The sequence below is a fragment of the Danio rerio genome, chromosome 5, assembly GCF_052040795.2.
Source record: "Danio rerio strain M-AB ecotype USA chromosome 5, GRCz13ab, whole genome shotgun sequence".
Taxonomy (NCBI): Eukaryota; Metazoa; Chordata; class Actinopteri; order Cypriniformes; family Danionidae; genus Danio; species Danio rerio.
In genome coordinates, this window is record NC_141025.1 from 44,211,771 (window position 1) to 44,237,299 (window position 25,529).

At 35.5% G+C, this 25,529-nt stretch overlaps 4 protein-coding genes and 1 long non-coding RNA gene across 17 annotated transcripts in view; 1 reads left to right on the forward strand and 4 right to left on the reverse strand.

The window, feature by feature from the left end:
- The window catches only part of rufy3 (RUN and FYVE domain containing 3), an 881,807-nt gene that overhangs the window by 441,296 nt on the left and 414,982 nt on the right, over positions 1-25,529 (forward strand). The window lies entirely within an intron of this gene.
- LOC148679708 (uncharacterized) overlaps positions 1-25,529 on the reverse strand; it is an 890,299-nt gene that overhangs the window by 46,631 nt on the left and 818,139 nt on the right. The gene's annotated exons all lie outside the window — the stretch shown is intronic.
- Positions 1,544-11,093, reverse strand: LOC147844117 (serine/threonine-protein kinase pim-3-like). Of its 6 annotated transcripts, XM_087254029.2 has the most exons (10): positions 10,930-11,093; positions 8,919-9,011; positions 7,248-7,292; positions 6,748-7,005; positions 6,548-6,630; positions 6,384-6,434; positions 5,939-6,311; positions 5,635-5,814; positions 5,467-5,562; positions 5,184-5,369 (listed from the first exon to the last, which is right to left on the reverse strand). In XM_087254029.2, exons 3-9 carry the CDS (start codon positions 7,261-7,263, stop codon positions 5,471-5,473), a joined length of 1,053 nt encoding a protein of 350 aa, XP_087110155.1. In that variant the 5' UTR covers positions 7,264-7,292; positions 8,919-9,011; positions 10,930-11,093; the 3' UTR covers positions 5,184-5,369; positions 5,467-5,470. The 6 variants fall into 6 exon arrangements, 4 of the variants coding, with proteins under 4 accessions (XP_087110156.1, XP_087110157.1, XP_087110158.1 ...); XR_015491575.1 differs by lacking the exons at positions 5,184-5,369; positions 5,467-5,562; positions 8,919-9,011; positions 10,930-11,093 and adding exons at positions 1,544-1,856; positions 3,648-3,811 and having other exon boundaries at positions 7,248-7,588; XM_087254030.1 differs by lacking the exons at positions 5,184-5,369; positions 5,467-5,562; positions 8,919-9,011; positions 10,930-11,093 and adding exons at positions 1,544-1,731; positions 3,724-3,811 and having other exon boundaries at positions 7,248-7,588.
- Positions 9,882-16,298, reverse strand: LOC147844118 (serine/threonine-protein kinase pim-3-like). 5 transcript variants are annotated; one of them, XM_087253983.1, is made up of 9 exons: positions 15,642-15,956; positions 14,535-14,579; positions 14,035-14,292; positions 13,835-13,917; positions 13,671-13,721; positions 13,226-13,598; positions 12,922-13,101; positions 12,754-12,849; positions 12,467-12,656 (listed from the first exon to the last, which is right to left on the reverse strand). In XM_087253983.1, the coding sequence occupies exons 2-8, from the start codon at positions 14,548-14,550 to the stop codon at positions 12,758-12,760; spliced, it is 1,053 nt and encodes a 350-aa protein (XP_087110109.1). In that variant the 5' UTR covers positions 14,551-14,579; positions 15,642-15,956; the 3' UTR covers positions 12,467-12,656; positions 12,754-12,757. The 5 variants fall into 5 exon arrangements, with proteins under 5 accessions (XP_087110112.1, XP_087110111.1, XP_087110110.1 ...); XM_087253986.1 differs by lacking the exons at positions 12,467-12,656; positions 12,754-12,849; positions 15,642-15,956 and adding exons at positions 9,882-11,093; positions 16,206-16,298; XM_087253985.1 differs by lacking the exons at positions 12,467-12,656; positions 12,754-12,849 and adding an exon at positions 9,882-11,093 and having other exon boundaries at positions 15,642-15,817.
- LOC147844119 (serine/threonine-protein kinase pim-3-like) lies at positions 16,206-23,732 on the reverse strand. 4 transcript variants are annotated; one of them, XM_087254003.1, is made up of 8 exons: positions 21,822-22,263; positions 21,322-21,579; positions 21,122-21,204; positions 20,958-21,008; positions 20,513-20,885; positions 20,209-20,388; positions 18,293-18,380; positions 16,206-16,298 (listed from the first exon to the last, which is right to left on the reverse strand). In XM_087254003.1, exons 1-7 carry the CDS (start codon positions 21,835-21,837, stop codon positions 18,298-18,300), a joined length of 1,044 nt encoding a protein of 347 aa, XP_087110129.1. In that variant the 5' UTR covers positions 21,838-22,263; the 3' UTR covers positions 16,206-16,298; positions 18,293-18,297. The 4 variants fall into 4 exon arrangements, with proteins under 4 accessions (XP_087110129.1, XP_087110127.1, XP_087110126.1 ...); XM_087254001.1 differs by lacking the exon at positions 16,206-16,298 and adding an exon at positions 23,435-23,732 and having other exon boundaries at positions 16,586-18,380; positions 21,822-21,866; XM_087253997.1 differs by lacking the exons at positions 16,206-16,298; positions 18,293-18,380 and adding exons at positions 18,989-19,943; positions 20,041-20,136.

Sequence of the window (25,529 nt, forward strand, 5' to 3'; positions counted from 1 at the left end):
ATAGTGGTTCCCATAAAAACACTGAGGGAGTATTAATTTTAACTCTAAGGTAGTTAGATCTACCAAATCTAAAATTTGCAGTGTGAGATCGATAAAAATACAGACTGTTGAATGTGCTTTTAACAGAAATATTCTGTAAACTGAATTTATGAATGTGAAAAACAGCAGATTACTGGCAACCACAGCTGCTGGTATTTTTCCGTAAAATCTAAAAATGAAAAAAAAAAAAGAAAAACAGCAAAACGGTTTTTGTGTCACCATTGTGGAGGATAATAGCGTCTCTGTTCAAGTCCAAGATGAACTGAGAAAATTTGTGTTATGCTGCATCTTCTTTTGTTTAAAGGTAACTGTGTAGTTACTAATGCTGTCAAAATCTGTTTGCTACTTGCCATCACACATGAAAACATTGTTGCATCTAAAGACTTAACATTTTTTTGCACTAAGCTATGATTTTGTAAAATGAACAATGTATTAGTTCATGAAATATGGTTATTTTTTGTAAATTTATACAGTTATATAAAACTTCCATGTTTTTCACAAAAAGATTCTGGCAACCACAGCTGCTGGTATTTTTTCGGAAATTGAACAGATATTTTACACAACAAGAGTTTGCTAATTAACACTCTCTTGGTGTTGACAATGTTATTTTTAACACTTATAGTGGTACCCATATAAACTCTGAGGCAGTGTTAATTTTAACTCCAAGGTAGTTAAATCTACTATCTAAAATTTGCTGTGCGTACAGTGCTAACTGCTCACGTAGATATTAGGAATATAAGTTAAAAAAAGTTTATTATTGTAAATAATAGAAAGTAAATTAAATCGTTCACAATTTCTATGTCTATGCCTATATTTTACAGTCTATGGTCTACGCACGATTTCAGATCACATGGCCGTTTCTATCATCATCTGGTAGGCTACATGGTTCAGTCATATTTATGTGCTTTTCATTTGCTCTTGTTTTCAGATTTAATATTATTAAGTTTTATTAATGTTTTCGTTATTTTGGATGTATGTGAAGGCTTTTTAAGGGACTTTGTGTTCACTCAACGGCTAGAAAGCACAAAAGTTCACCTGCCGAATGAGTTCCCGCGTCTGACCACAAGATGGCGTCCACAGCAGAAAGGTGCAAGTTTATAAATACATTATTTCTGTTTGTATGAATCTAAATAGCTGTTTTCATCACTAATATACAGCTTTCAATAAGCTAAATTACTATCACAAGGTCTGTAATGACAATTAGCTTGTACATTTGCTAGAATTTTCCTAACCGATCTAGCCTTGTTCATTTATATTAAAACAAAAAAAGATTGTATTAAATTCAGAAAAACATCTCTCGTTTGTCATTACGTTTGATGATTTGATGTGATTTGAGCTTCTGAACTTCTGTTAAGGGTGCAAAGTCTGCCTTGAAGCGGCCTGATTTTATACACCAGTTTACAGTAGTAAAAATATATCAAAGTTAATTAAAGTAAACATATTAAAGGTAAACAGGTTTCTATTTTTTGAATGTAGTTAAAAATTATTTATAAAGTGAATAATATGATTAATAATATGATTCATTTATTATATTGATATACATTTTTTATATTAAATTATCCCTGGGTCATAAAGGATTCTGCTTGCAGCCTACAGTACATCAGCTTTCAGGCTCAGTGCTGTGTTTCTTCTTCTTCTTCTTGGTCTTTACTGACGCTCCTGGTGCAGTGATGTTGCAGTTGCTGTGAAAAGCTAGGCGAGAACACAAACCACAAGTGTTTTTATTCAGGCATGCAACAGACTGAATGTCCTAAAACTGTTTGTGGTCAAGCTGGTGATCTTGCATGCTCAATACACACATCAATGCATGAGATAAACTGTGGTTAGAAAAAAACAGAAATAAGAAAAGTAAGAAAATATTTAGTGCACGCTGCAGCTGTAAATGTTGCTTTTAATATTTTCATGACTTGGAATTGATGAGAAACTGAAGATGCAAAAGTCTGATTTATTAAAATACGTGCCATGAATCAGAGACAGTGTAAACAGCACACAACTGAGGTTTGATTTATTTAAAGAAGAGCAGAGCAATGCAACATGTACGAGTGCAACATTCAACATTTAAACCAAATTGTAATAATCATTCAACAAAATTTCCTTTCATAAAGCAAATCCATCTGCTGTATTTCCTATTATCTTTTAATTTCTACATTAGACCTTCTTTAGTTGTTGAGAAATGACAGTATCCTGTTCACTGATCAGACACTTATAATGAATTTAATGTGAGAAGAGAGTTTAGTGTGGAGTAAATTCAGCACAATGGACAGCTCCCTGCAGTGCTGAACTGACTGAACCACATCTGCAGGAGGAAATGCTACAGAGATGTTTAATTACTGCTGAATAATTACTGAACAATATTGAATATTGAAAATCTAACCCATCAGTAGTGATTACTAATTAAACATTTATTTTATATATAAATTAAGATAAAAGGCGATTACATAAAAAACCTGTTGGGCTTATTCGCTCTAAGACATGCTTTGATAATCATATTTCTTTTAAAGTAATACGGTTTTGTCAATGTTAATAAAAGGAAACACTGAGTTTGTATAATCATTTCTTTTTGTAATTGAACACTCACTTTACAGCTCTTCATCTCTCAGAAAACTCCCTCATTAAACCAATAGTTGCCCTCGCGCACATTAATCAATACACAAGACTAAAGAAAGCCTAATGGAAAATCTGTGCTTTGTGACAATGATATAAGAGATCTTATCAGATCAGTGAAGTTTATTTTTCAGTTTGGCTGAAGTGAAAACAGTTTTTGATAAAAACAAACAAAAAATTAAGCACAATATTATTAGCCCTGTAAGATTTTTTTTTTTTTTTTTTTTTGGCTACAGAACCAAACACTGTTGTCCTATGATTTGCCTAAATTAAACTAACTTTAGTTAACCTAATTAACCCAGTTAAGCCTTTAAACTGCACTTTAAGCTGAATACTAGTGTCTTGTAAAATAACTATTAAAATATTGTGTCATGAGTTATTAGAGATTATTTATTTAACATATTATGTTTAAAAATGTGTTGCAAAAGATATTTTCTCAATTAAACCGTGCTGGGGAATTATTTAATCATTCATTACACTCAGAATAATTTATTTCAAGTGTTTATTTCAGTTCATTTTGATGATTATGGATTACAGCTAATATTAGCGTCAATTATAGTTTATCTCTTCATAATATAGCTGTGCTTTAATGATAAGTTTACATGTTTACCTAAAGTTTTATTATTTTAATATTATTTGAATGAATTTTATCGATAATTAATGGAAAGTCCTGCAAATAATTAAGCAACACAATCCTGCAGCCATAGTCCGACTTCAAATACAGAAATAATGTATATTTAATAAAGTATATTAGTAAAATAAGTGTTTATAATTAGTTTTTAAAGTGTATCTTAGTTTCTAATAATACTTTAAATTAAATTAACAGCAAATTCATTATATTTTGTAAAACGATGATTTATAGTGTATTTAATATTAGAATCTTTAACTTCTGATTTTCCAACCTCTTTTAGCAAATTCATCCGTGTTAAACTCATATTTTTCATTATTGTGTGTAATCAGTAAAGATAAAATAAAATGAATATAATAACTAAATATATATTCACTTTAATAATGGCCTGTTGTTCATTTTAGAGCAAGAGTCTCCTTGTGCTGAACGGTTTAACAGCACCTCCACATCACCTGCATCAGAGTGTGTTTTCTGCTGGAATCTGCTGTTCGGTGTGTGTTCGGTGTGTGTTCTCCTCTTCTCCATCTGCGTCTACTGCCTCTGTCAGAAGAAAACTACAGGTCATCAGCTATTCGTAAAAAATGTATATCTCAAATTATAAAATGTAAATTATTCTTATCTTTTGTTAAGTTTCTGTAGGTTCTGGGGCTGAGAACAGACATGTTGAGGTATGAGCACATTTTGAGAATAATTTTAATATATATTATTCGCAATAGTTTAGCAGCAACATAAATTACATCAATATAATGTAATATATTTATTTGTTTATTTATTTGTTTATTATTTTAATTAAATATATTCTGTTTCAGGCTGGTGATGAAGTGTGTTATGCTTCATTAGACATGCCTTCCACACAGCAACAAAGGCAGAGGAATGAAAGAGCTCAGAGTTCAGACTTCAGTATTTATTCTAATGTCAGAACCAGCAGAATGTAAAGTAGAGTAAACTAAAGTCATTGTTCTTTAGTAGAAATATGATTCAAAAGAGTGTTAATGACAATGTTCTGGCATCTGCATCCTATTTTCATTGATTCTAATATTGTAAGTTTTTAATGATTAAAAATGTAAATACATTTAAGAAAGGTTAAATGTTTTTTTCAGAATATTTGACTTGCAGTCTCAGAAAGGACTCAGTGTTGTTTCTGGGTCTCTCAGTTTAATATAATTTAAGCCAATCACATGAGTGCATATGCAGTAGTACTCCCAGCTAAAACTGAAGTTCTTAAACTCTTTTCATGCCACAAAACAAACATCTCCCTGCTACAACAACAGAAATGTAGAATGCAAATGTACATCTAACAGAGCTCTGAACATTCCTAATATTAAAAAAACAAAAAACTAGGTCTTAGATCATCAGATGTGTACACCATTTCAGAGGTTTTACTGCTACTGTGGGCAAATTACCACAACAACTCCACCAAAACTTATATATTATAGATCTATAAGATCATTTAATGGAATAACAACCAAAACAATATTTCATCACACCTTTAGCCTCAGTCAGTAGAGCTGCAATCTTCATTTTAAAACCATTATGAAAACCTCCATTAAGAGGACTTAAATGGATAGTTCACCCCAAAATAACAATTCTGTATCATTAACTCCCTTTCACTTGCTCCAAACCTGTTTGAGTTTCTTTATTCTGTTCAATACAAAAGAAGATATTTTGAAGAAAGCTGAAAAGCTGTACCCATTGACTTGTTTGTTTTTGCTACTATGAAAGTCAACGGTTACAGGTTTTCAGCTTCTTCAAAACATTTTATTTTGTGCAAAACAGAAAACAAGAAACTCTTAAAGATTTGAAACCGCTTGAGTTTGAGTAAACAGTGAGTAAATCTGGATTTCTGTGTGAACTCTCCCTTTATTTGAGCTCTCTCCAGTCACTCTAGGAAGACACTACACCTGGATTATTTGTCTAAATAATACGTTTATTATTAAAATCCCTATTAACATTAAAGTCATCTGAAGCGGTGGCTTAGTGCAGGTAAAGGGGCCCCGGCCCTGGGTGAGTCGGCCATTAGTTAGTGAGGTGCCCACTCCTCATTCTGCAGGTGATCAGGAAGCAGTTCTCTGCACTTCCTGTGTGACTCCTGCTCACCCTACACAAATCATTAAGATCATTAATCCAGACTGACCCTAACAACACAATCAAAGCCATGAGTGCGTCACTCAGATAAGTGTCAAGTCACTGGCCACCTGTTCACTGTAACCAGGGATGGCGCTCAATATCGTCCAAACTGGGCCGATCAGCCGCCGCTGGACTGAGACACCAGCCAATCAGCTGACGGCACTCTGATACACACAACACCGTGTTCAGAAACACAGAGCAACACACTTCTGCTGATCTCTCAGTGAGTCTCTTACCTGTTGACAGAGTTATGGGGAAGGTCAGTTTGCTCCTGGACGTGACCCTCAGTGAGCCTCCGAAGGGGAAACGGTTGCACAGGATGTTGAAGAGGGTCACTCCCACTGACCACACCGTAGCTGGACCCGCATGGTAGCGCTGTCTGCAGAACCACTCAGGTGGAGCGTATTGAATCGTTCCTGAGAGACACAAGGAGACACAAACACCCGTTCAAAACACTCCAGCACACACAAATTCCCTTTGGTGGATCATCAAAAGCTCACAAACATCCACAGAGTGTTTCCTTCTGCAACACAAACCCACCTGCGAAGTATTTGTAGGCCGAGCGCTTGAGCAGATCTCCACAGCCGAAGTCCAGCAGCTTGATGTCCTGGGACTCTGTGGAGATCAGCAGGTTCTCTGGCTTGACGTCCCGGTGCAGGACTCCGCGGCTCTCGCAGTGTTTCAGAGCCGCGATCAGCTGCACCAGCACTTTCTTGGCCAGACCCTCATCCAGACAGCCGTTCTCCTCACAGAAGCTCTGGAGGTCTTGGCAGGGATCCGGACGCTCCAGGATCAGGATGTAGCGTCTGGGACGGTCAAACCAGTCTAGCAGCTGCAGGACGTTGGGGCAGGCAGGAGCTGAATTGACGCGGGTCATCAGTGCCACCTCCAGCGGCAGCCGACCCTGACCTTCCTGCAGGACAAACGATTGGATTCAGAACCCAATGAAACATCAAACACAACAACAGGTTCACACTGAACTCACAACTCTCAGTCTCCTCTGTGTCCGCTCTTTAGACACATACTTGATGGCGACCTGTAGACAGATAAAGCATAATAAATCACACCTGCCTGATCCTCACACATCACATTTACTGAGATCAGGATTTCTAAAGGCTGTTTGAATGAAGAGCGGAGAAAACGACTTACTGGCAGTCCATCAGACCTGCGCATCCCAGCAAACACAGAGCCAAATCCACCGTCTCCCAGCAGTGGGCCCTTTGCATACGCGTCTGCAACACAGAGGAGCAGTAGAAATGTGTGTTCAAAGAAAACATGCAGCAGTAGAGAAAACTGTAAAAGAGCATTACTGAAACATCATCATCACTTCTTCAAAAAGCCATTCTGACCTCTGCGAGAGCGTTTGAGAGCTCTTCTAGATGAGGTGGACGGACGTTCATCTTCTGGTGTTTGCTGGCTGCCGCTCTGCCGCTTCCTCTTCCTGTTACCCTGATCTGTGGACACAGATTTGGCCAACAGGGAAGGCAGAGGTGCGAGAAATCCATCAAGCTCTTGGCTCACGGTCTGGGTTTCACCATCACCATCATGTGTCCTGACGTCCTGAACAGCTGCCTGGATGAAAGCAGAACTCCTGGATCTGGAGCGGCCTGAGACAACGACAACAACAACAACAACATATCACGTTTATTATAAGATTATAAGAATTAATCAACAATTAACTTTAGTAGCTGCATCTACAGAGAATAAAAGACATCTGATCACTTATATCGGGGAACAGTTGTGTTGAAATGGGTTCATTTGTACCAGTTTATTTACATCACATTTCCCCAAACATTACACAACATCATATCATGATTGATCATAAACAAATAAAAACTAAAACACTCACTGCGGTTTTCACCCATCTGACAAACTCCTCCAAACTCCAGCAAACCTGAAAACAAGAACAAAGATCAAATATCAATAAAAATGTCAATAAAAACAAGATCAAAATCAAAATAAACACAACAAAAGAGCAACAAAACGTGTCAAAAGGAATAATTTCAGCTCTGAGCGTCGATCTCCTTGTAAAATAAAAGTCTTCTGTCAGAAATTCTCTGGTCTCCTTGAAGAATCGCAGTATCAGCACAGTAATCCTCAGCAAATGTCTCAGAAATTCGCCTCTCCTCAATCAACAGATAGCGACGAGTCTCGGTGTTTATATATGGAGTCAAATCATACCACGCGTTGCTATAGCAACCACAATTTGAATCGCCAATCTGAATCACGTGAGTAAACGATTCATCTCATCTCAACATATAAATAATAAATAATTAATAATAATAATAATAAACATAGTTAAAATAATAATAATAATAATAATAATGAAGTTTAAATCAATTAATTTATAATTCACGAAACTTCAATTCAATTCAATTCAGCTTTATTTGTATAGCGCTTTTACAATGTAGATTGTGTCAAAGCAGCTTCACATAAATGGTCATGTAATAATAATGTAGAAACTGTAATAATAATGCTAAATGAGCAAGATTGGTTTGACAAGGTTTGACTTTGTAAAATGTACAGCTATTTAGGAATTAATTAAATTAAAATAATAAAATTAACTCATATATTTTCTATTAGTGGCCCAAGCAATGTAAGTGCATGCTGTTTAATTACACGTACAGTGCTAACTGCTCACGTAGATATTAGGAATATAAGTTAAAAAAAGTTTATTATTGTAAATAATAGAAAGTAAATTAAATCGTTCACAATTTCTATGTCTATGCCTATATTTTACAGTCTATGGTCTACGCACGATTTCAGATCACATGGCCGTTTGTATCATCATCTGGTAGGCTACATGGTTCAGTCATATTTATGTACTTTTCATTTGCTCTTGTTTTCAGATTTAATATTATTAAGTTTTATTAATGTTTTCGTTATTTTGGATGTATGTGAAGGCTTTTTAAGGGACTTTGTGTTCACTCAACGGCTAGAAAGCCCAAAAGTTCACCTGCCGAATGAGTTCCCGCGTCTGACCACAAGATGGCGTCCACAGCAGAAAGGTGCAAGTTTATAAATACATTATTTCTGTTTGTATGAATCTAAATAGCTGTTTTCATCACTAATATACAGCTTTCAATAAGCTAAATTACTGTCACAAGGTCTGTAATGACAATTAGCTTGTACATTTGCTAGAATTTTCCTAACCGATCTAGCCTTGTTCATTTATATTAAAACAAAAAAAGATTGTATTAAATTCAGAAAAACATCTCTCGTTTGTCATTACGTTTGATGATTTGATGTGATTTGAGCTTCTGAACTTCTGTTAAGGGTGCAAAGTCTGCCTTGAAGCGGCCTGATTTTATACACCAGTTTACAGTAGTAAAAATATATCAAAGTTAATTAAAGTAAACATATTAAAGGTAAACAGGTTTCTATTTTTTGAATGTAGTTAAAAATTATTTATAAAGTGAATAATATGATTAATAATATGATTCATTTATTATATTGATATACATTTTTTATATTAAATTATCCCTGGGTCATAAAGGATTCTGCTTGCAGCCTACAGTACATCAGCTTTCAGGCTCAGTGCTGTGTTTCTTCTTCTTCTTCTTGGTCTTTACTGACGCTCCTGGTGCAGTGATGTTGCAGTTGCTGTGAAAAGCTAGGCGAGAACACAAACCACAAGTGTTTTTATTCAGGCATGCAACAGACTGAATGTCCTAAAACTGTTTGTGGTCAAGCTGGTGATCTTGCATGCTCAATACACACATCAATGCATGAGATAAACTGTGGTTAGAAAAAAACAGAAATAAGAAAAGTAAGAAAATATTTAGTGCACGCTGCAGCTGTAAATGTTGCTTTTAATATTTTCATGACTTGGAATTGATGAGAAACTGAAGATGCAAAAGTCTGATTTATTAAAATACGTGCCATGAATCAGAGACAGTGTAAACAGCACACAACTGAGGTCTGATTTATTTAAAGAAGAGCAGAGCAATGCAACATGTACGAGTGCAACATTCAACATTTAAACCAAATTGTAATAATCATTCAACAAAATTTCCTTTCATAAAGCAAATCCATCTGCTGTATTTCCTATTATCTTTTAATTTCTACATTAGACCTTCTTTAGTTGTTGAGAAATGACAGTATCCTGTTCACTGATCAGACACTTATAATGAATTTAATGTGAGAAGAGAGTTTAGTGTGGAGTAAATTCAGCACAATGGACAGCTCCCTGCAGTGCTGAACTGACTGAACCACATCTGCAGGAGGAAATGCTACAGAGATGTTTAATTACTGCTGAATAATTACTGAACAATATTGAATATTGAAAATCTAACCCATCAGTAGTGATTACTAATTAAACATTTATTTTATATATAAATTAAGATAAAAGGCGATTACATAAAAAACCTGTTGGGCTTATTCGCTCTAAGACATGCTTTGATAATCATATTTCTTTTAAAGTAATACGGTTTTGTCAATGTTAATAAAAGGAAACACCGAGTTTGTATAATCATTTCTTTTTGTAATTGAACACTCACTTTACAGCTCTTCATCTCTCAGAAAACTCCCTCATTAAACCAATAGTTGCCCTCGCGCACATTAATCAATACACAAGACTAAAGAAAGCCTAATGGAAAATCTGTGCTTTGTGACAATGATCTAAGAGATCTTATCAGATCAGTGAAGTTTATTTTTCAGTTTGGCTGAAGTGAAAACAGTTTTTGATAAAAACAAACAAAAAATTAAGCACATTATTATTAGCCCTGTAAGATTTTTATTTATTTTTTATTTTTTGGCTACAGAACCAAACACTGTTGTCCTATGATTTGCCTAAATTAAACTAACTTTAGTTAACCTAATTAACCCAGTTAAGCCTTTAAACTGCACTTTAAGCTGAATACTAGTGTCTTGTAAAATAACTATTAAAATATTGTGTCATGAGTTATTAGAGATTATTTATTTAACATATTATGTTTAAAAATGTGTTGCAAAAGATATTTTCTCAATTAAACCGTGCTGGGGAATTATTTAATCATTCATTACACTCAGAATAATTTATTTCAAGTGTTTATTTCAGTTCATTTTGATGATTATGGATTACAGCTAATATTAGTGTCAATTATAGTTTATCTCTTCATAATATAGCTGTGCTTTAATGATAAGTTTACATGTTTACCTAAAGTTTTATTATTTTAATATTATTTGAATGAATTTTATCGATAATTAATGCAAAGTCCTGCAAATAATTAAGCAACACAATCCTGCAGCCATAGTCCGACTTCAAATACAGAAATAATGTATATTTAATAAAGTATATTAGTAAAATAAGTGTTTATAATTAGTTTTTAAAGTGTATCTTAGTTTCTAATAATACTTTAAATTAAATTAACAGCAAATTCATTATATTTTGTAAAACGATGATTTATAGTGTATTTAATATTAGAATCTTTAACTTCTGATTTTCCAACCACTTTTAGCAAATTCATCCGTGTTAAACTCATATTTTTCATTATTGTGTGTAATCAGTAAAGATAAAATAAAATGAATATAATAACTAAATATATATTCACTTTAATAATGGCCTGTTGTTCATTTTAGAGCAAGAGTCTCCTTGTGCTGAACGGTTTAACAGCACCTCCACATCACCTGCATCAGAGTGTGTTTTCTGCTGGAATCTGCTGTTCGGTGTGTGTTCGGTGTGTGTTCTCCTCTTCTCCATCTGCGTCTACTGCCTCTGTCAGAAGAAAACTACAGGTCATCAGCTATTCGTAAAAAATGTATATCTCAAATTATAAAATGTAAATTATTCTTATCTTTTGTTAAGTTTCTGTAGGTTCTGGGGCTGAGAACAGACATGTTGAGGTACAGTATGAGCACATTTTGAGAATAATTTTAATATATATTATTCGCAATAGTTTAGCAGCAACATAAATTACATCAATATAATATAATATATTTATTTGTTTATTTATTTGTTTCTTATTTTAATTAAATATATTCTGTTTCAGGCTGGTGATGAAGTGTGTTATGCTTCATTAGACATGCCTTCCACACAGCAACAAAGGCAGAGGAATGAAAGAGCTCAGAGTTCAGACTTCAGTATTTATTCTAATGTCAGAACCAGCAGAATGTAAAGTAGAGTAAACTAAAGTCATTGTTCTTTAGTAGAAATATGATTCAAAAGAGTGTTAATGACAATGTTCTGGCATCTGCATCCTATTTTCATTGATTCTAATATTGTAAGTTTTTAATGATTAAAAATGTAAATACATTTAAGAAAGGTTAAATGTTTTTTTCAGAATATTTGACTTGCAGTCTCAGAAAGGACTCAGTGTTGTTTCTGGGTCTCTCAGTTTAATATAATTTAAGCCAATCACATGAGTGCATATGCAGTAGTACTCCCAGCTAAAACTGAAGTTCTTAAACTCTTTTCATGCCACAAAACAAACATCTCCCTGCTACAACAACAGAAATGTAGAATGCAAATGTACATCTAACAGAGCTCTGAACATTCCTAATATTAAAAAAACAAAAAACTAGGTCTTAGATCATCAGATGTGTACACCATTTCAGAGGTTTTACTGCTACTGTGGGCAAATTACCACAACAACTCCACCAAAACTTATATATTATAGATCTATAAGATCATTTAATGGAATAACAACCAAAACAATATTTCATCACACCTTTAGCCTCAGTCAGTAGAGCTGCAATCTTCATTTTAAAACCATTATGAAAACCTCCATTAAGAGGACTTAAATGGATAGTTCACCCCAAAATAACAATTCTGTATCATTAACTCCCTTTCACTTGCTCCAAACCTGTTTGAGTTTCTTTATTCTGTTCAATACAAAAGAAGATATTTTGAAGAAAGCTGAAAAGCTGTACCCATTGACTTGTTTGTTTTTGCTACTATGAAAGTCAACGGTTACAGGTTTTCAGCTTCTTCAAAACATTTTATTTTGTGCAAAACAGAAAACAAGAAACTCTTAAAGATTTGAAACCGCTTGAGTTTGAGTAAACAGTGAGTAAATCTGGATTTCTGTGTGAACTCTCCCTTTATTTGAGCTCTCTCCAGTCACTCTAGGAAGACACTACACCTGGATTATTTGTCTAAATAATACGTTTATTATTAAAATCCCTATTAACATTAAAGTCATCTGAAGCGGTGGCTTAGTGCAGGTAAAGGGGCCCCGGCCCTGGGTGAGTCGGCCATTAGTTAGTGAGGTGCCCACTCCTCATTCTGCAGGTGATCAGGAAGCAGTTCTCTGCACTTCCTGTGTGACTCCTGCTCACCCTACACAAATCATTAAGATCATTAATCCAGACTGACCCTAACAACACAATCAAAGCCATGAGTGCGTCACTCAGATAAGTGTCAAGTCACTGGCCACCTGTTCACTGTAACCAGGGATGGCGCTCAATATCGTCCAAACTGGGCCGATCAGCCGCCGCTGGACTGAGACACCAGCCAATCAGCTGACGGCACTCTGATACACACAACACCGTGTTCAGAAACACAGAGCAACACACTTCTGCTGATCTCTCAGTGAGTCTCTTACCTGTTGACAGAGTTATGGGGAAGGTCAGTTTGCTCCTGGACGTGACCCTCAGTGAGCCTCCGAAGGGGAAACGGTTGCACAGGATGTTGAAGAGGGTCACTCCCACTGACCACACCGTAGCTGGACCCGCATGGTAGCGCTGTCTGCAGAACCACTCAGGTGGAGCGTATTGAATCGTTCCTGAGAGACACAAGGAGACACAAACACCCGTTCAAAACACTCCAGCACACACAAATTCCCTTTGGTGGATCATCAAAAGCTCACAAACATCCACAGAGTGTTTCCTTCTGCAACACAAACCCACCTGCGAAGTATTTGTAGGCCGAGCGCTTGAGCAGATCTCCACAGCCGAAGTCCAGCAGCTTGATGTCCTGGGACTCTGTGGAGATCAGCAGGTTCTCTGGCTTGACGTCCCGGTGCAGGACTCCGCGGCTCTCGCAGTGTTTCAGAGCCGCGATCAGCTGCACCAGCACTTTCTTGGCCAGACCCTCATCCAGACAGCCGTTCTCCTCACAGAAGCTCTGGAGGTCTTGGCAGGGATCCGGACGCTCCAGGATCAGGATGTAGCGTCTGGGACGGTCAAACCAGTCTAGCAGCTGCAGGACGTTGGGGCAGGCAGGAGCTGAATTGACGCGGGTCATCAGTGCCACCTCCAGCGGCAGCCGACCCTGACCTTCCTGCAGGACAAACGATTGGATTCAGAACCCAATGAAACATCAAACACAACAACAGGTTCACACTGAACTCACAACTCTCAGTCTCCTCTGTGTCCGCTCTTTAGACACATACTTGATGGCGACCTGTAGACAGATAAAGCATAATAAATCACACCTGCCTGATCCTCACACATCACATTTACTGAGATCAGGATTTCTAAAGGCTGTTTGAATGAAGAGCGGAGAAAACGACTTACTGGCAGTCCATCAGACCTGCGCATCCCAGCAAACACAGAGCCAAATCCACCGTCTCCCAGCAGTGGGCCCTTTGCATACGCGTCTGCAACACAGAGGAGCAGTAGAAATGTGTGTTCAAAGAAAACATGCAGCAGTAGAGAAAACTGTAAAAGAGCATTACTGAAACATCATCATCACTTCTTCAAAAAGCCATTCTGACCTCTGCGAGAGCGTTTGAGAGCTCTTCTAGATGAGGTGGACGGACGTTCATCTTCTGGTGTTTGCTGGCTGCCGCTCTGCCGCTTCCTCTTCCTGTTACCCTGATCTGTGGACACAGATTTGGCCAACAGGGAAGGCAGAGGTGCGAGAAATCCATCAAGCTCTTGGCTCACGGTCTGGGTTTCACCATCACCATCATGTGTCCTGACGTCCTGAACAGCTGCCTGGATGAAAGCAGAACTCCTGGATCTGGAGCGGCCTGAGACAACGACAACAACAACAACAACATATCACGTTTATTATAAGATTATAAGAATTAATCAACAATTAACTTTAGTAGCTGCATCTACAGAGAATAAAAGACATCTGATCACTTATATCGGGGAACAGTTGTGTTGAAATGGGTTCATTTGTACCAGTTTATTTACATCACATTTCCCCAAACATTACACAACATCATATCATGATTGATCATAAACAAATAAAAACTAAAACACTCACTGCGGTTTTCACCCATCTGACAAACTCCTCCAAACTCCAGCAAACCTGAAAACAAGAACAAAGATCAAATATCAATAAAAATGTCAATAAAAACAAGATCAAAATCAAAATAAACACAACAAAAGAGCAACAAAACGTGTCAAAAGGAATAATTTCAGCTCTGAGCGTCGATCTCCTTGTAAAATAAAAGTCTTCTGTCAGAAATTCTCTGGTCTCCTTGAAGAATCGCAGTATCAGCACAGTAATCCTCAGCAAATGTCTCAGAAATTCGCCTCTCCTCAATCAACAGATAGCGGCGAGTCTCGGTGTTTATATATGGAGTCAAATCATACCACGCGTTGCTATAGCAACCACAATTTGAATCGCCAATCTGAATCACGTGAGTAAACGATTCATCTCATCTCAACATATAAATAATAAATAATTAATAATAATAATAAACATAGTTAAAATAATAATAATAATAATAATAATAATGAAGTTTAAATCAATTAATTTATAATTCACGAAACTTCAATTCAATTCAATTCAGCTTTATTTGTATAGCGCTTTTACAATGTAGATTGTGTCAAAGCAGCTTCACATAAATGGTCATGTAATAATAATGTAGAAACTGTAATAATAATGCTAAATGAGCAAGATTGGTTTGACAAGGTTTGACTTTGTAAAATGTACAGCTATTTAGGAATTAATTAAATTAAAATAATAAAATTAACTCATATATTTTCTATTAGTGGCCCAAGCAATGTAAGTGCATGCTGTTTAATTACACGTACAGTGCTAACTGCTCACGTAGATATTAGGAATATAAGTTAAAAAAAGTTTATTATTGTAAATAATAGAAAGTAAATTAAATCGTTCACAATTTCTATGTCTATGCCTATATTTTACAGTCTATGGTCTACGCACGATATCAGATCACATGGCCGTTTGTATCATCATCTGGTAGGCTACATGGTTCAGTCATATTTATGTACTTTTCATTTGCTCTTGTTTTCAGATTTAATATTATTAAGTTTTATTAATGTTTTCGTTATTTTGGATGTATGTGAAGGCTTTTTAAGGGACTTTGTGTTCACTCAACGGCTAGAAAGCCCAAAAGTTCACCTGCCGAATGAGTTCCCGCGTCTGACCACAAGATGGCGTCCACAGCAGAAAGGTGCAAGTTTATAAATACATTATTTCTGTTTGTATGAATCTAAATAGCTGTTTTCATCACTAATATACAGCTTTCAATAAGCTAAATTACTGTCACAAGGTCTGTAATGACAATTAGCTTGTACATTTGCTAGAATTTTCCTAACCGATCTAGCCTTGTTCATTTATATTAAAACAAAAAAAGATTGTATTAAATTCAGAAAAACATCTCTCGTTTGTCATTACGTTTGATGATTTGATGTGATTTGAGCTTCTGAACTTCTGTTAAGGGTGCAAAGTCTGCCTTGAAGCGGCCTGATTTTATACACCAGTTTACAGTAGTAAAAATATATCAAAGTTAATTAAAGTAAACATATTAAAGGTAAACAGGTTTCTATTTTTTGAATGTAGTTAAAAATTATTTATAAAGTGAATAATATGATTAATAATATGATTCATTTATTATATTGATATACATTTTTTATATTAAATTATCCCTGGGTCATAAAGGATTCTGCTTGCAGCCTACAGTACATCAGCTTTCAGGCTCAGTGCTGTGTTTCTTCTTCTTCTTCTTGGTCTTTACTGACGCTCCTGGTGCAGTGATGTTGCAGTTGCTGTGAAAAGCTAGGCGAGAACACAAACCACAAGTGTTTTTATTCAGGCATGCAACAGACTGAATGTCCTAAAACTGTTTGTGGTCAAGCTGGTGATCTTGCATGCTCAATACACACATCAATGCATGAGATAAACTGTGGTTAGAAAAAAACAGAAATAAGAAAAGTAAGAAAATATTTAGTGCACGCTGCAGCTGTAAATGTTGCTTTTAATATTTTCATGACTTGGAATTGATGAGAAACTGAAGATGCAAAAGTCTGATTTATTAAAATACGTGCCATGAATCAGAGACAGTGTAAACAGCACACAACTGAGGTTTGATTTATTTAAAGAAGAGCAGAGCAATGCAACATGTACGAGTGCAACATTCAACATTTAAACCAAATTGTAATAATCATTCAACAAAATTTCCTTTCATAAAGCAAATCCATCTGCTGTATTTCCTATTATCTTTTAATTTCTACATTAGACCTTCTTTAGTTGTTGAGAAATGACAGTATCCTGTTCACTGATCAGACACTTATAATGAATTTAATGTGAGAAGAGAGTTTAGTGTGGAGTAAATTCAGCACAATGGACAGCTCCCTGCAGTGCTGAACTGACTGAACCACATCTGCAGGAGGAAATGCTACAGAGATGTTTAATTACTGCTGAATAATTACTGAACAATATTGAATATTGAAAATCTAACCCATCAGTAGTGATTACTAATTAAACATTTATTTTATATATAAATTAAGATAAAAGGCGATTACATAAAAAACCTGTTGGGCTTATTCGCTCTAAGACATGCTTTGATAATCATATTTCTTTTAAAGTAATACGGTTTTGTCAATGTTAATAAAAGGAAACACTGAGTTTGTATAATCATTTCTTTTTGTAATTGAACACTCACTTTACAGCTCTTCATCTCTCAGAAAACTCCCTCATTAAACCAATAGTTGCCCTCGCGCACATTAATCAATACACAAGACTAAAGAAAGCCTAATGGAAAATCTGTGCTTTGTGACAATGATCTAAGAGATCTTATCAGATCAGTGAAGTTTATTTTTCAGTTTGGCTGAAGTGAAAACAGTTTTTGATAAAAACAAACAAAAAATTAAGCACATTATTATTAGCCCTGTAAGATTTTTATTTATTTTTTATTTTTTGGCTACAGAACCAAACACTGTTGTCCTATGATTTGCCTAAATTAAACTAACTTTAGTTAACCTAATTAACCCAGTTAAGCCTTTAAACTGCACTTTAAGCTGAATACTAGTGTCTTGTAAAATAACTATTAAAATATTGTGTCATGAGTTATTAGAGATTATTTATTTAACATATTATGTTTAAAAATGTGTTGCAAAAGATATTTTCTCAATTAAACCGTGCTGGGGAATTATTTAATCATTCATTACACTCAGAATAATTTATTTCAAGTGTTTATTTCAGTTCATTTTGATGATTATGGATTACAGCTAATATTAGTGTCAATTATAGTTTATCTCTTCATAATATAGCTGTGCTTTAATGATAAGTTTACATGTTTACCTAAAGTTTTATTATTTTAATATTATTTGAATGAATTTTATCGATAATTAATGCAAAGTCCTGCAAATAATTAAGCAACACAATCCTGCAGCCATAGTCCGACTTCAAATACAGAAATAATGTATATTTAATAAAGTATATTAGTAAAATAAGTGTTTATAATTAGTTTTTAAAGTGTATCTTAGTTTCTAATAATACTTTAAATTAAATTAACAGCAAATTCATTATATTTTGTAAAACGATGATTTATAGTGTATTTAATATTAGAATCTTTAACTTCTGATTTTCCAACCACTTTTAGCAAATTCATCCGTGTTAAACTCATATTTTTCATTATTGTGTGTAATCAGTAAAGATAAAATAAAATGAATATAATAACTAAATATATATTCACTTTAATAATGGCCTGTTGTTCATTTTAGAGCAAGAGTCTCCTTGTGCTGAACGGTTTAACAGCACCTCCACATCACCTGCATCAGAGTGTGTTTTCTGCTGGAATCTGCTGTTCGGTGTGTGTTCGGTGTGTGTTCTCCTCTTCTCCATCTGCGTCTACTGCCTCTGTCAGAAGAAAACTACAGGTCATCAGCTATTCGTAAAAAATGTATATCTCAAATTATAAAATGTAAATTATTCTTATCTTTTGTTAAGTTTCTGTAGGTTCTGGGGCTGAGAACAGACATGTTGAGGTACAGTATGAGCACATTTTGAGAATAATTTTAATATATATTATTCGCAATAGTTTAGCAGCAACATAAATTACATCAATATAATATAATATATTTATTTGTTTATTTATTTGTTTCTTATTTTAATTAAATATATTCTGTTTCAGGCTGGTGATGAAGTGTGTTATGCTTCATTAGACATGCCTTCCACACAGCAACAAAGGCAGAGGAATGAAAGAGCTCAGAGTTCAGACTTCAGTATTTATTCTAATGTCAGAACCAGCAGAATGTAAAGTAGAGTAAACTAAAGTCATTGTTCTTTAGTAGAAATATGATTCAAAAGAGTGTTAATGACAATGTTCTGGCATCTGCATCCTATTTTCATTGATTCTAATATTGTAAGTTTTTAATGATTAAAAATGTAAATACATTTAAGAAAGGTTAAATGTTTTTTTCAGAATATTTGACTTGCAGTCTCAGAAAGGACTCAGTGTTGTTTCTGGGTCTCTCAGTTTAATATAATTTAAGCCAATCACATGAGTGCATATGCAGTAGTACTCCCAGCTAAAACTGAAGTTCTTAAACTCTTTTCATGCCACAAAACAAACATCTCCCTGCTACAACAACAGAAATGTAGAATGCAAATGTACATCTAACAGAGCTCTGAACATTCCTAATATTAAAAAAACAAAAAACTAGGTCTTAGATCATCAGATGTGTACACCATTTCAGAGGTTTTACTGCTACTGTGGGCAAATTACCACAACAACTCCACCAAAACTTATATATTATAGATCTATAAGATCATTTAATGGAATAACAACCAAAACAATATTTCATCACACCTTTAGCCTCAGTCAGTAGAGCTGCAATCTTCATTTTAAAACCATTATGAAAACCTCCATTAAGAGGACTTAAATGGATAGTTCACCCCAAAATAACAATTCTGTATCATTAACTCCCTTTCACTTGCTCCAAACCTGTTTGAGTTTCTTTATTCTGTTCAATACAAAAGAAGATATTTTGAAGAAAGCTGAAAAGCTGTACCCATTGACTTGTTTGTTTTTGCTACTATGAAAGTCAACGGTTACAGGTTTTCAGCTTCTTCAAAACATTTTATTTTGTGCAAAACAGAAAACAAGAAACTCTTAAAGATTTGAAACCGCTTGAGTTTGAGTAAACAGTGAGTAAATCTGGATTTCTGTGTGAACTCTCCCTTTATTTGAGCTCTCTCCAGTCACTCTAGGAAGACACTACACCTGGATTATTTGTCTAAATAATACGTTTATTATTAAAATCCCTATTAACATTAAAGTCATCTGAAGCGGTGGCTTAGTGCAGGTAAAGGGGCCCCGGCCCTGGGTGAGTCGGCCATTAGTTAGTGAGGTGCCCACTCCTCATTCTGCAGGTGATCAGGAAGCAGTTCTCTGCACTTCCTGTGTGACTCCTGCTCACCCTACACAAATCATTAAGATCATTAATCCAGACTGACCCTAACAACACAATCAAAGCCATGAGTGCGTCACTCAGATAAGTGTCAAGTCACTGGCCACCTGTTCACTGTAACCAGGGATGGCGCTCAATATCGTCCAAACTGGGCCGATCAGCCGCCGCTGGACTGAGACACCAGCCAATCAGCTGACGGCACTCTGATACACACAACACCGTGTTCAGAAACACAGAGCAACACACTTCTGCTGATCTCTCAGTGAGTCTCTTACCTGTTGACAGAGTTATGGGGAAGGTCAGTTTGCTCCTGGACGTGACCCTCAGTGAGCCTCCGAAGGGGAAACGGTTGCACAGGATGTTGAAGAGGGTCACTCCCACTGACCACACCGTAGCTGGACCCGCATGGTAGCGCTGTCTGCAGAACCACTCAGGTGGAGCGTATTGAATCGTTCCTGAGAGACACAAGGAGACACAAACACCCGTTCAAAACACTCCAGCACACACAAATTCCCTTTGGTGGATCATCAAAAGCTCACAAACATCCACAGAGTGTTTCCTTCTGCAACACAAACCCACCTGCGAAGTATTTGTAGGCCGAGCGCTTGAGCAGATCTCCACAGCCGAAGTCCAGCAGCTTGATGTCCTGGGACTCTGTGGAGATCAGCAGGTTCTCTGGCTTGACGTCCCGGTGCAGGACTCCGCGGCTCTCGCAGTGTTTCAGAGCCGCGATCAGCTGCACCAGCACTTTCTTGGCCAGACCCTCATCCAGACAGCCGTTCTCCTCACAGAAGCTCTGGAGGTCTTGGCAGGGATCCGGACGCTCCAGGATCAGGATGTAGCGTCTGGGACGGTCAAACCAGTCTAGCAGCTGCAGGACGTTGGGGCAGGCAGGAGCTGAATTGACGCGGGTCATCAGTGCCACCTCCAGCGGCAGCCGACCCTGACCTTCCTGCAGGACAAACGATTGGATTCAGAACCCAATGAAACATCAAACACAACAACAGGTTCACACTGAACTCACAACTCTCAGTCTCCTCTGTGTCCGCTCTTTAGACACATACTTGATGGCGACCTGTAGACAGATAAAGCATAATAAATCACACCTGCCTGATCCTCACACATCACATTTACTGAGATCAGGATTTCTAAAGGCTGTTTGAATGAAGAGCGGAGAAAACGACTTACTGGCAGTCCATCAGACCTGCGCATCCCAGCAAACACAGAGCCAAATCCACCGTCTCCCAGCAGTGGGCCCTTTGCATACGCGTCTGCAACACAGAGGAGCAGTAGAAATGTGTGTTCAAAGAAAACATGCAGCAGTAGAGAAAACTGTAAAAGAGCATTACTGAAACATCATCATCACTTCTTCAAAAAGCCATTCTGACCTCTGCGAGAGCGTTTGAGAGCTCTTCTAGATGAGGTGGACGGACGTTCATCTTCTGGTGTTTGCTGGCTGCCGCTCTGCCGCTTCCTCTTCCTGTTACCCTGATCTGTGGACACAGATTTGGCCAACAGGGAAGGCAGAGGTGCGAGAAATCCATCAAGCTCTTGGCTCACGGTCTGGGTTTCACCATCACCATCATGTGTCCTGACGTCCTGAACAGCTGCCTGGATGAAAGCAGAACTCCTGGATCTGGAGCGGCCTGAGACAACGACAACAACAACAACAACATATCACGTTTATTATAAGATTATAAGAATTAATCAACAATTAACTTTAGTAGCTGCATCTACAGAGAATAAAAGACATCTGATCACTTATATCGGGGAACAGTTGTGTTGAAATGGGTTCATTTGTACCAGTTTATTTACATCACATTTCCCCAAACATTACACAACATCATATCATGATTGATCATAAACAAATAAAAACTAAAACACTCACTGCGGTTTTCACCCATCTGACAAACTCCTCCAAACTCCAGCAAACCTGAAAACAAGAACAAAGATCAAATATCAATAAAAATGTCAATAAAAACAAGATCAAAATCAAAATAAACACAACAAAAGAGCAACAAAACGTGTCAAAAGGAATAATTTCAGCTCTGAGCGTCGATCTCCTTGTAAAATAAAAGTCTTCTGTCAGAAATTCTCTGGTCTCCTTGAAGAATCGCAGTATCAGCACAGTAATCCTCAGCAAATGTCTCAGAAATTCGCCTCTCCTCAATCAACAGATAGCGGCGAGTCTCGGTGTTTATATATGGAGTCAAATCATACCACGCGTTGCTATAGCAACCACAATTTGAATCGCCAATCTGAATCACGTGAGTAAACGATTCATCTCATCTCAACATATAAATAATAAATAATTAATAATAATAATAAACATAGTTAAAATAATAATAATAATAATAATAATAATGAAGTTTAAATCAATTAATTTATAATTCACGAAACTTCAATTCAATTCAATTCAGCTTTATTTGTATAGCGCTTTTACAATGTAGATTGTGTCAAAGCAGCTTCACATAAATGGTCATGTAATAATAATGTAGAAACTGTAATAATAATGCTAAATGAGCAAGATTGGTTTGACAAGGTTTGACTTTGTAAAATGTACAGCTATTTAGGAATTAATTAAATTAAAATAATAAAATTAACTCATATATTTTCTATTAGTGGCCCAAGCAATGTAAGTGCATGCTGTTTAATTACACGTACAGTGCTAACTGCTCACGTAGATATTAGGAATATAAGTTAAAAAAAGTTTATTATTGTAAATAATAGAAAGTAAATTAAATCGTTCACAATTTCTATGTCTATGCCTATATTTTACAGTCTATGGTCTACGCACGATTTCAGATCACATGGCCGTTTGTATCATCATCTGGTAGGCTACATGGTTCAGTCATATTTATGTACTTTTCATTTGCTCTTGTTTTCAGATTTAATATTATTAAGTTTTATTAATGTTTTCGTTATTTTGGATGTATGTGAAGGCTTTTTAAGGGACTTTGTGTTCACTCAACGGCTAGAAAGCACAAAAGTTCACCTGCCGAATGAGTTCCCGCGTCTGACCACAAGATGGCGTCCACAGCAGAAAGGTGCAAGTTTATAAATACATTATTTCTGTTTGTATGAATCTAAATAGCTGTTTTCATCACTAATATACAGCTTTCAATAAGCTAAATTACTGTCACAAGGTCTGTAATGACAATTAGCTTGTACATTTGCTAGAATTTTCCTAACCGATCTAGCCTTGTTCATTTATATTAAAACAAAAAAAGATTGTATTAAATTCAGAAAAACATCTCTCGTTTGTCATTACGTTTGATGATTTGATGTGATTTGAGCTTCTGAACTTCTGTTAAGGGTGCAAAGTCTGCCTTGAAGCGGCCTGATTTTATACACCAGTTTACAGTAGTAAAAATATATCAAAGTTAATTAAAGTAAACATACTAAAGGTAAACAGGTTTCTATTTTTTGAATGTAGTTAAAAATTATTTATAAAGTGAATAATATGATTAATAATATGATTCATTTATTATATTGATATACATTTTTTATATTAAATTATCCCTGGGTCATAAAGGATTCTGCTTGCAGCCTACAGTACATCAGCTTTCAGGCTCAGTGCTGTGTTTCTTCTTCTTCTTCTTGGTCTTTACTGACGCTCCTGGTGCAGTGATGTTGCAGTTGCTGTGAAAAGCTAGGCGAGAACACAAACCACAAGTGTTTTTATTCAGGCATGCAACAGACTGAATGTCCTAAAACTGTTTGTGGTCAAGCTGGTGATCTTGCATGCTCAATACACACATCAATGCATGAGATAAACTGTGGTTAGAAAAAAACAGAAATAAGAAAAGTAAGAAAATATTTAGTGCACGCTGCAGCTGTAAATGTTGCTTTTAATATTTTCATGACTTGGAATTGATGAGAAACTGAAGATGCAAAAGTCTGATTTATTAAAATACGTGCCATGAATCAGAGACAGTGTAAACAGCACACAACTGAGGTTTGATTTATTTAAAGAAGAGCAGAGCAATGCAACATGTACGAGTGCAACATTCAACATTTAAACCAAATTGTAATAATCATTCAACAAAATTTCCTTTCATAAAGCAAATCCATCTGCTGTATTTCCTATTATCTTTTAATTTCTACATTAGACCTTCTTTAGTTGTTGAGAAATGACAGTATCCTGTTCACTGATCAGACACTTATAATGAATTTAATGTGAGAAGAGAGTTTAGTGTGGAGTAAATTCAGCACAATGGACAGCTCCCTGCAGTGCTGAACTGACTGAACCACATCTGCAGGAGGAAATGCTACAGAGATGTTTAATTACTGCTGAATAATTACTGAACAATATTGAATATTGAAAATCTAACCCATCAGTAGTGATTACTAATTAAACATTTATTTTATATATAAATTAAGATAAAAGGCGATTACATAAAAAACCTGTTGGGCTTATTCGCTCTAAGACATGCTTTGATAATCATATTTCTTTTAAAGTAATACGGTTTTGTCAATGTTAATAAAAGGAAACACTGAGTTTGTATAATCATTTCTTTTTGTAATTGAACACTCACTTTACAGCTCTTCATCTCTCAGAAAACTCCCTCATTAAACCAATAGTTGCCCTCGCGCACATTAATCAATACACAAGACTAAAGAAAGCCTAATGGAAAATCTGTGCTTTGTGACAATGATCTAAGAGATCTTATCAGATCAGTGAAGTTTATTTTTCAGTTTGGCTGAAGTGAAAACAGTTTTTGATAAAAACAAACAAAAAATTAAGCACATTATTATTAGCCCTGTAAGATTTTTTTTTTTTTTGGCTACAGAACCAAACACTGTTGTCCTATGATTTGCCTAAATTAAACTAACTTTAGTTAACCTAATTAACCCAGTTAAGCCTTTAAACTGCACTTTAAGCTGAATACTAGTGTCTTGTAAAATAACTATTAAAATATTGTGTCATGAGTTATTAGAGATTATTTATTTAACATATTATGTTTAAAAATGTGTTGCAAAAGATATTTTCTCAATTAAACCGTGCTGGGGAATTATTTAATCATTCATTACACTCAGAATAATTTATTTCTAGTGTTTATTTCAGTTCATTTTGATGATTATGGATTACAGCTAATATTAGTGTTAATTATAGTTTATCTCTTCATAATATAGCTGTGCTTTAATGATAAGTTTACATGTTTACCTAAAGTTTTATTATTTTAATATTATTTGAATGAATTTTATCGATAATTAATGCAAAGTCCTGCAAATAATTAAGCAACACAATCCTGCAGCCATAGTCCGACTTCAAATACAGAAATAATGTATATTTAATAAAGTATATTAGTAAAATAAGTGTTTATAATTAGTTTTTAAAGTGTATCTTAGTTTCTAATAATACTTTAAATTAAATTAACAGCAAATTCATTATATTTTGTAAAACGATGATTTATAGTGTATTTAATATTAGAATCTTTAACTTCTGATTTTCCAACCACTTTTAGCAAATTCATCCGTGTTAAACTCATATTTTTCATTATTGTGTGTAATCAGTAAAGATAAAATAAAATGAATATAATAACTAAATATATATTCACTTTAATAATGGCCTGTTGTTCATTTTAGAGCAAGA

What these genes read in the sequence shown, in the direction of transcription:
- LOC147844117 (XM_087254029.2), bottom strand. An exon ending in GCAGGTCTGATGGACTGCCA is followed by an intron (nt 6,435 to 6,547) that starts GTAAGTCGTTTT and finishes ATCTGTCTACAG; the next exon opens with GTCGCCATCAAGTATGTGTC. An exon ending in CACAGAGGAGACTGAGAGTT is followed by an intron (nt 6,312 to 6,383) that starts GTGAGTTCAGTG and finishes TTTGTCCTGCAG; the next exon opens with GAAGGTCAGGGTCGGCTGCC.
- LOC147844118 (XM_087253982.1), bottom strand. An exon ending in TCTCAAACGCTCTCGCAGAG is followed by an intron (nt 13,918 to 14,034) that starts GTCAGAATGGCT and finishes TCTGTGTTGCAG; the next exon opens with ACGCGTATGCAAAGGGCCCA. An exon ending in CACAGAGGAGACTGAGAGTT is followed by an intron (nt 13,599 to 13,670) that starts GTGAGTTCAGTG and finishes TTTGTCCTGCAG; the next exon opens with GAAGGTCAGGGTCGGCTGCC.
- LOC147844119 (XM_087253997.1), bottom strand. An exon ending in GGCCTACAAATACTTCGCAG is followed by an intron (nt 20,389 to 20,512) that starts GTGGGTTTGTGT and finishes TGTGTCTCTCAG; the next exon opens with GAACGATTCAATACGCTCCA. An exon ending in CCCCATAACTCTGTCAACAG is followed by an intron (nt 20,137 to 20,208) that starts GTAAGAGACTCA and finishes TGTGTGTATCAG; the next exon opens with AGTGCCGTCAGCTGATTGGC.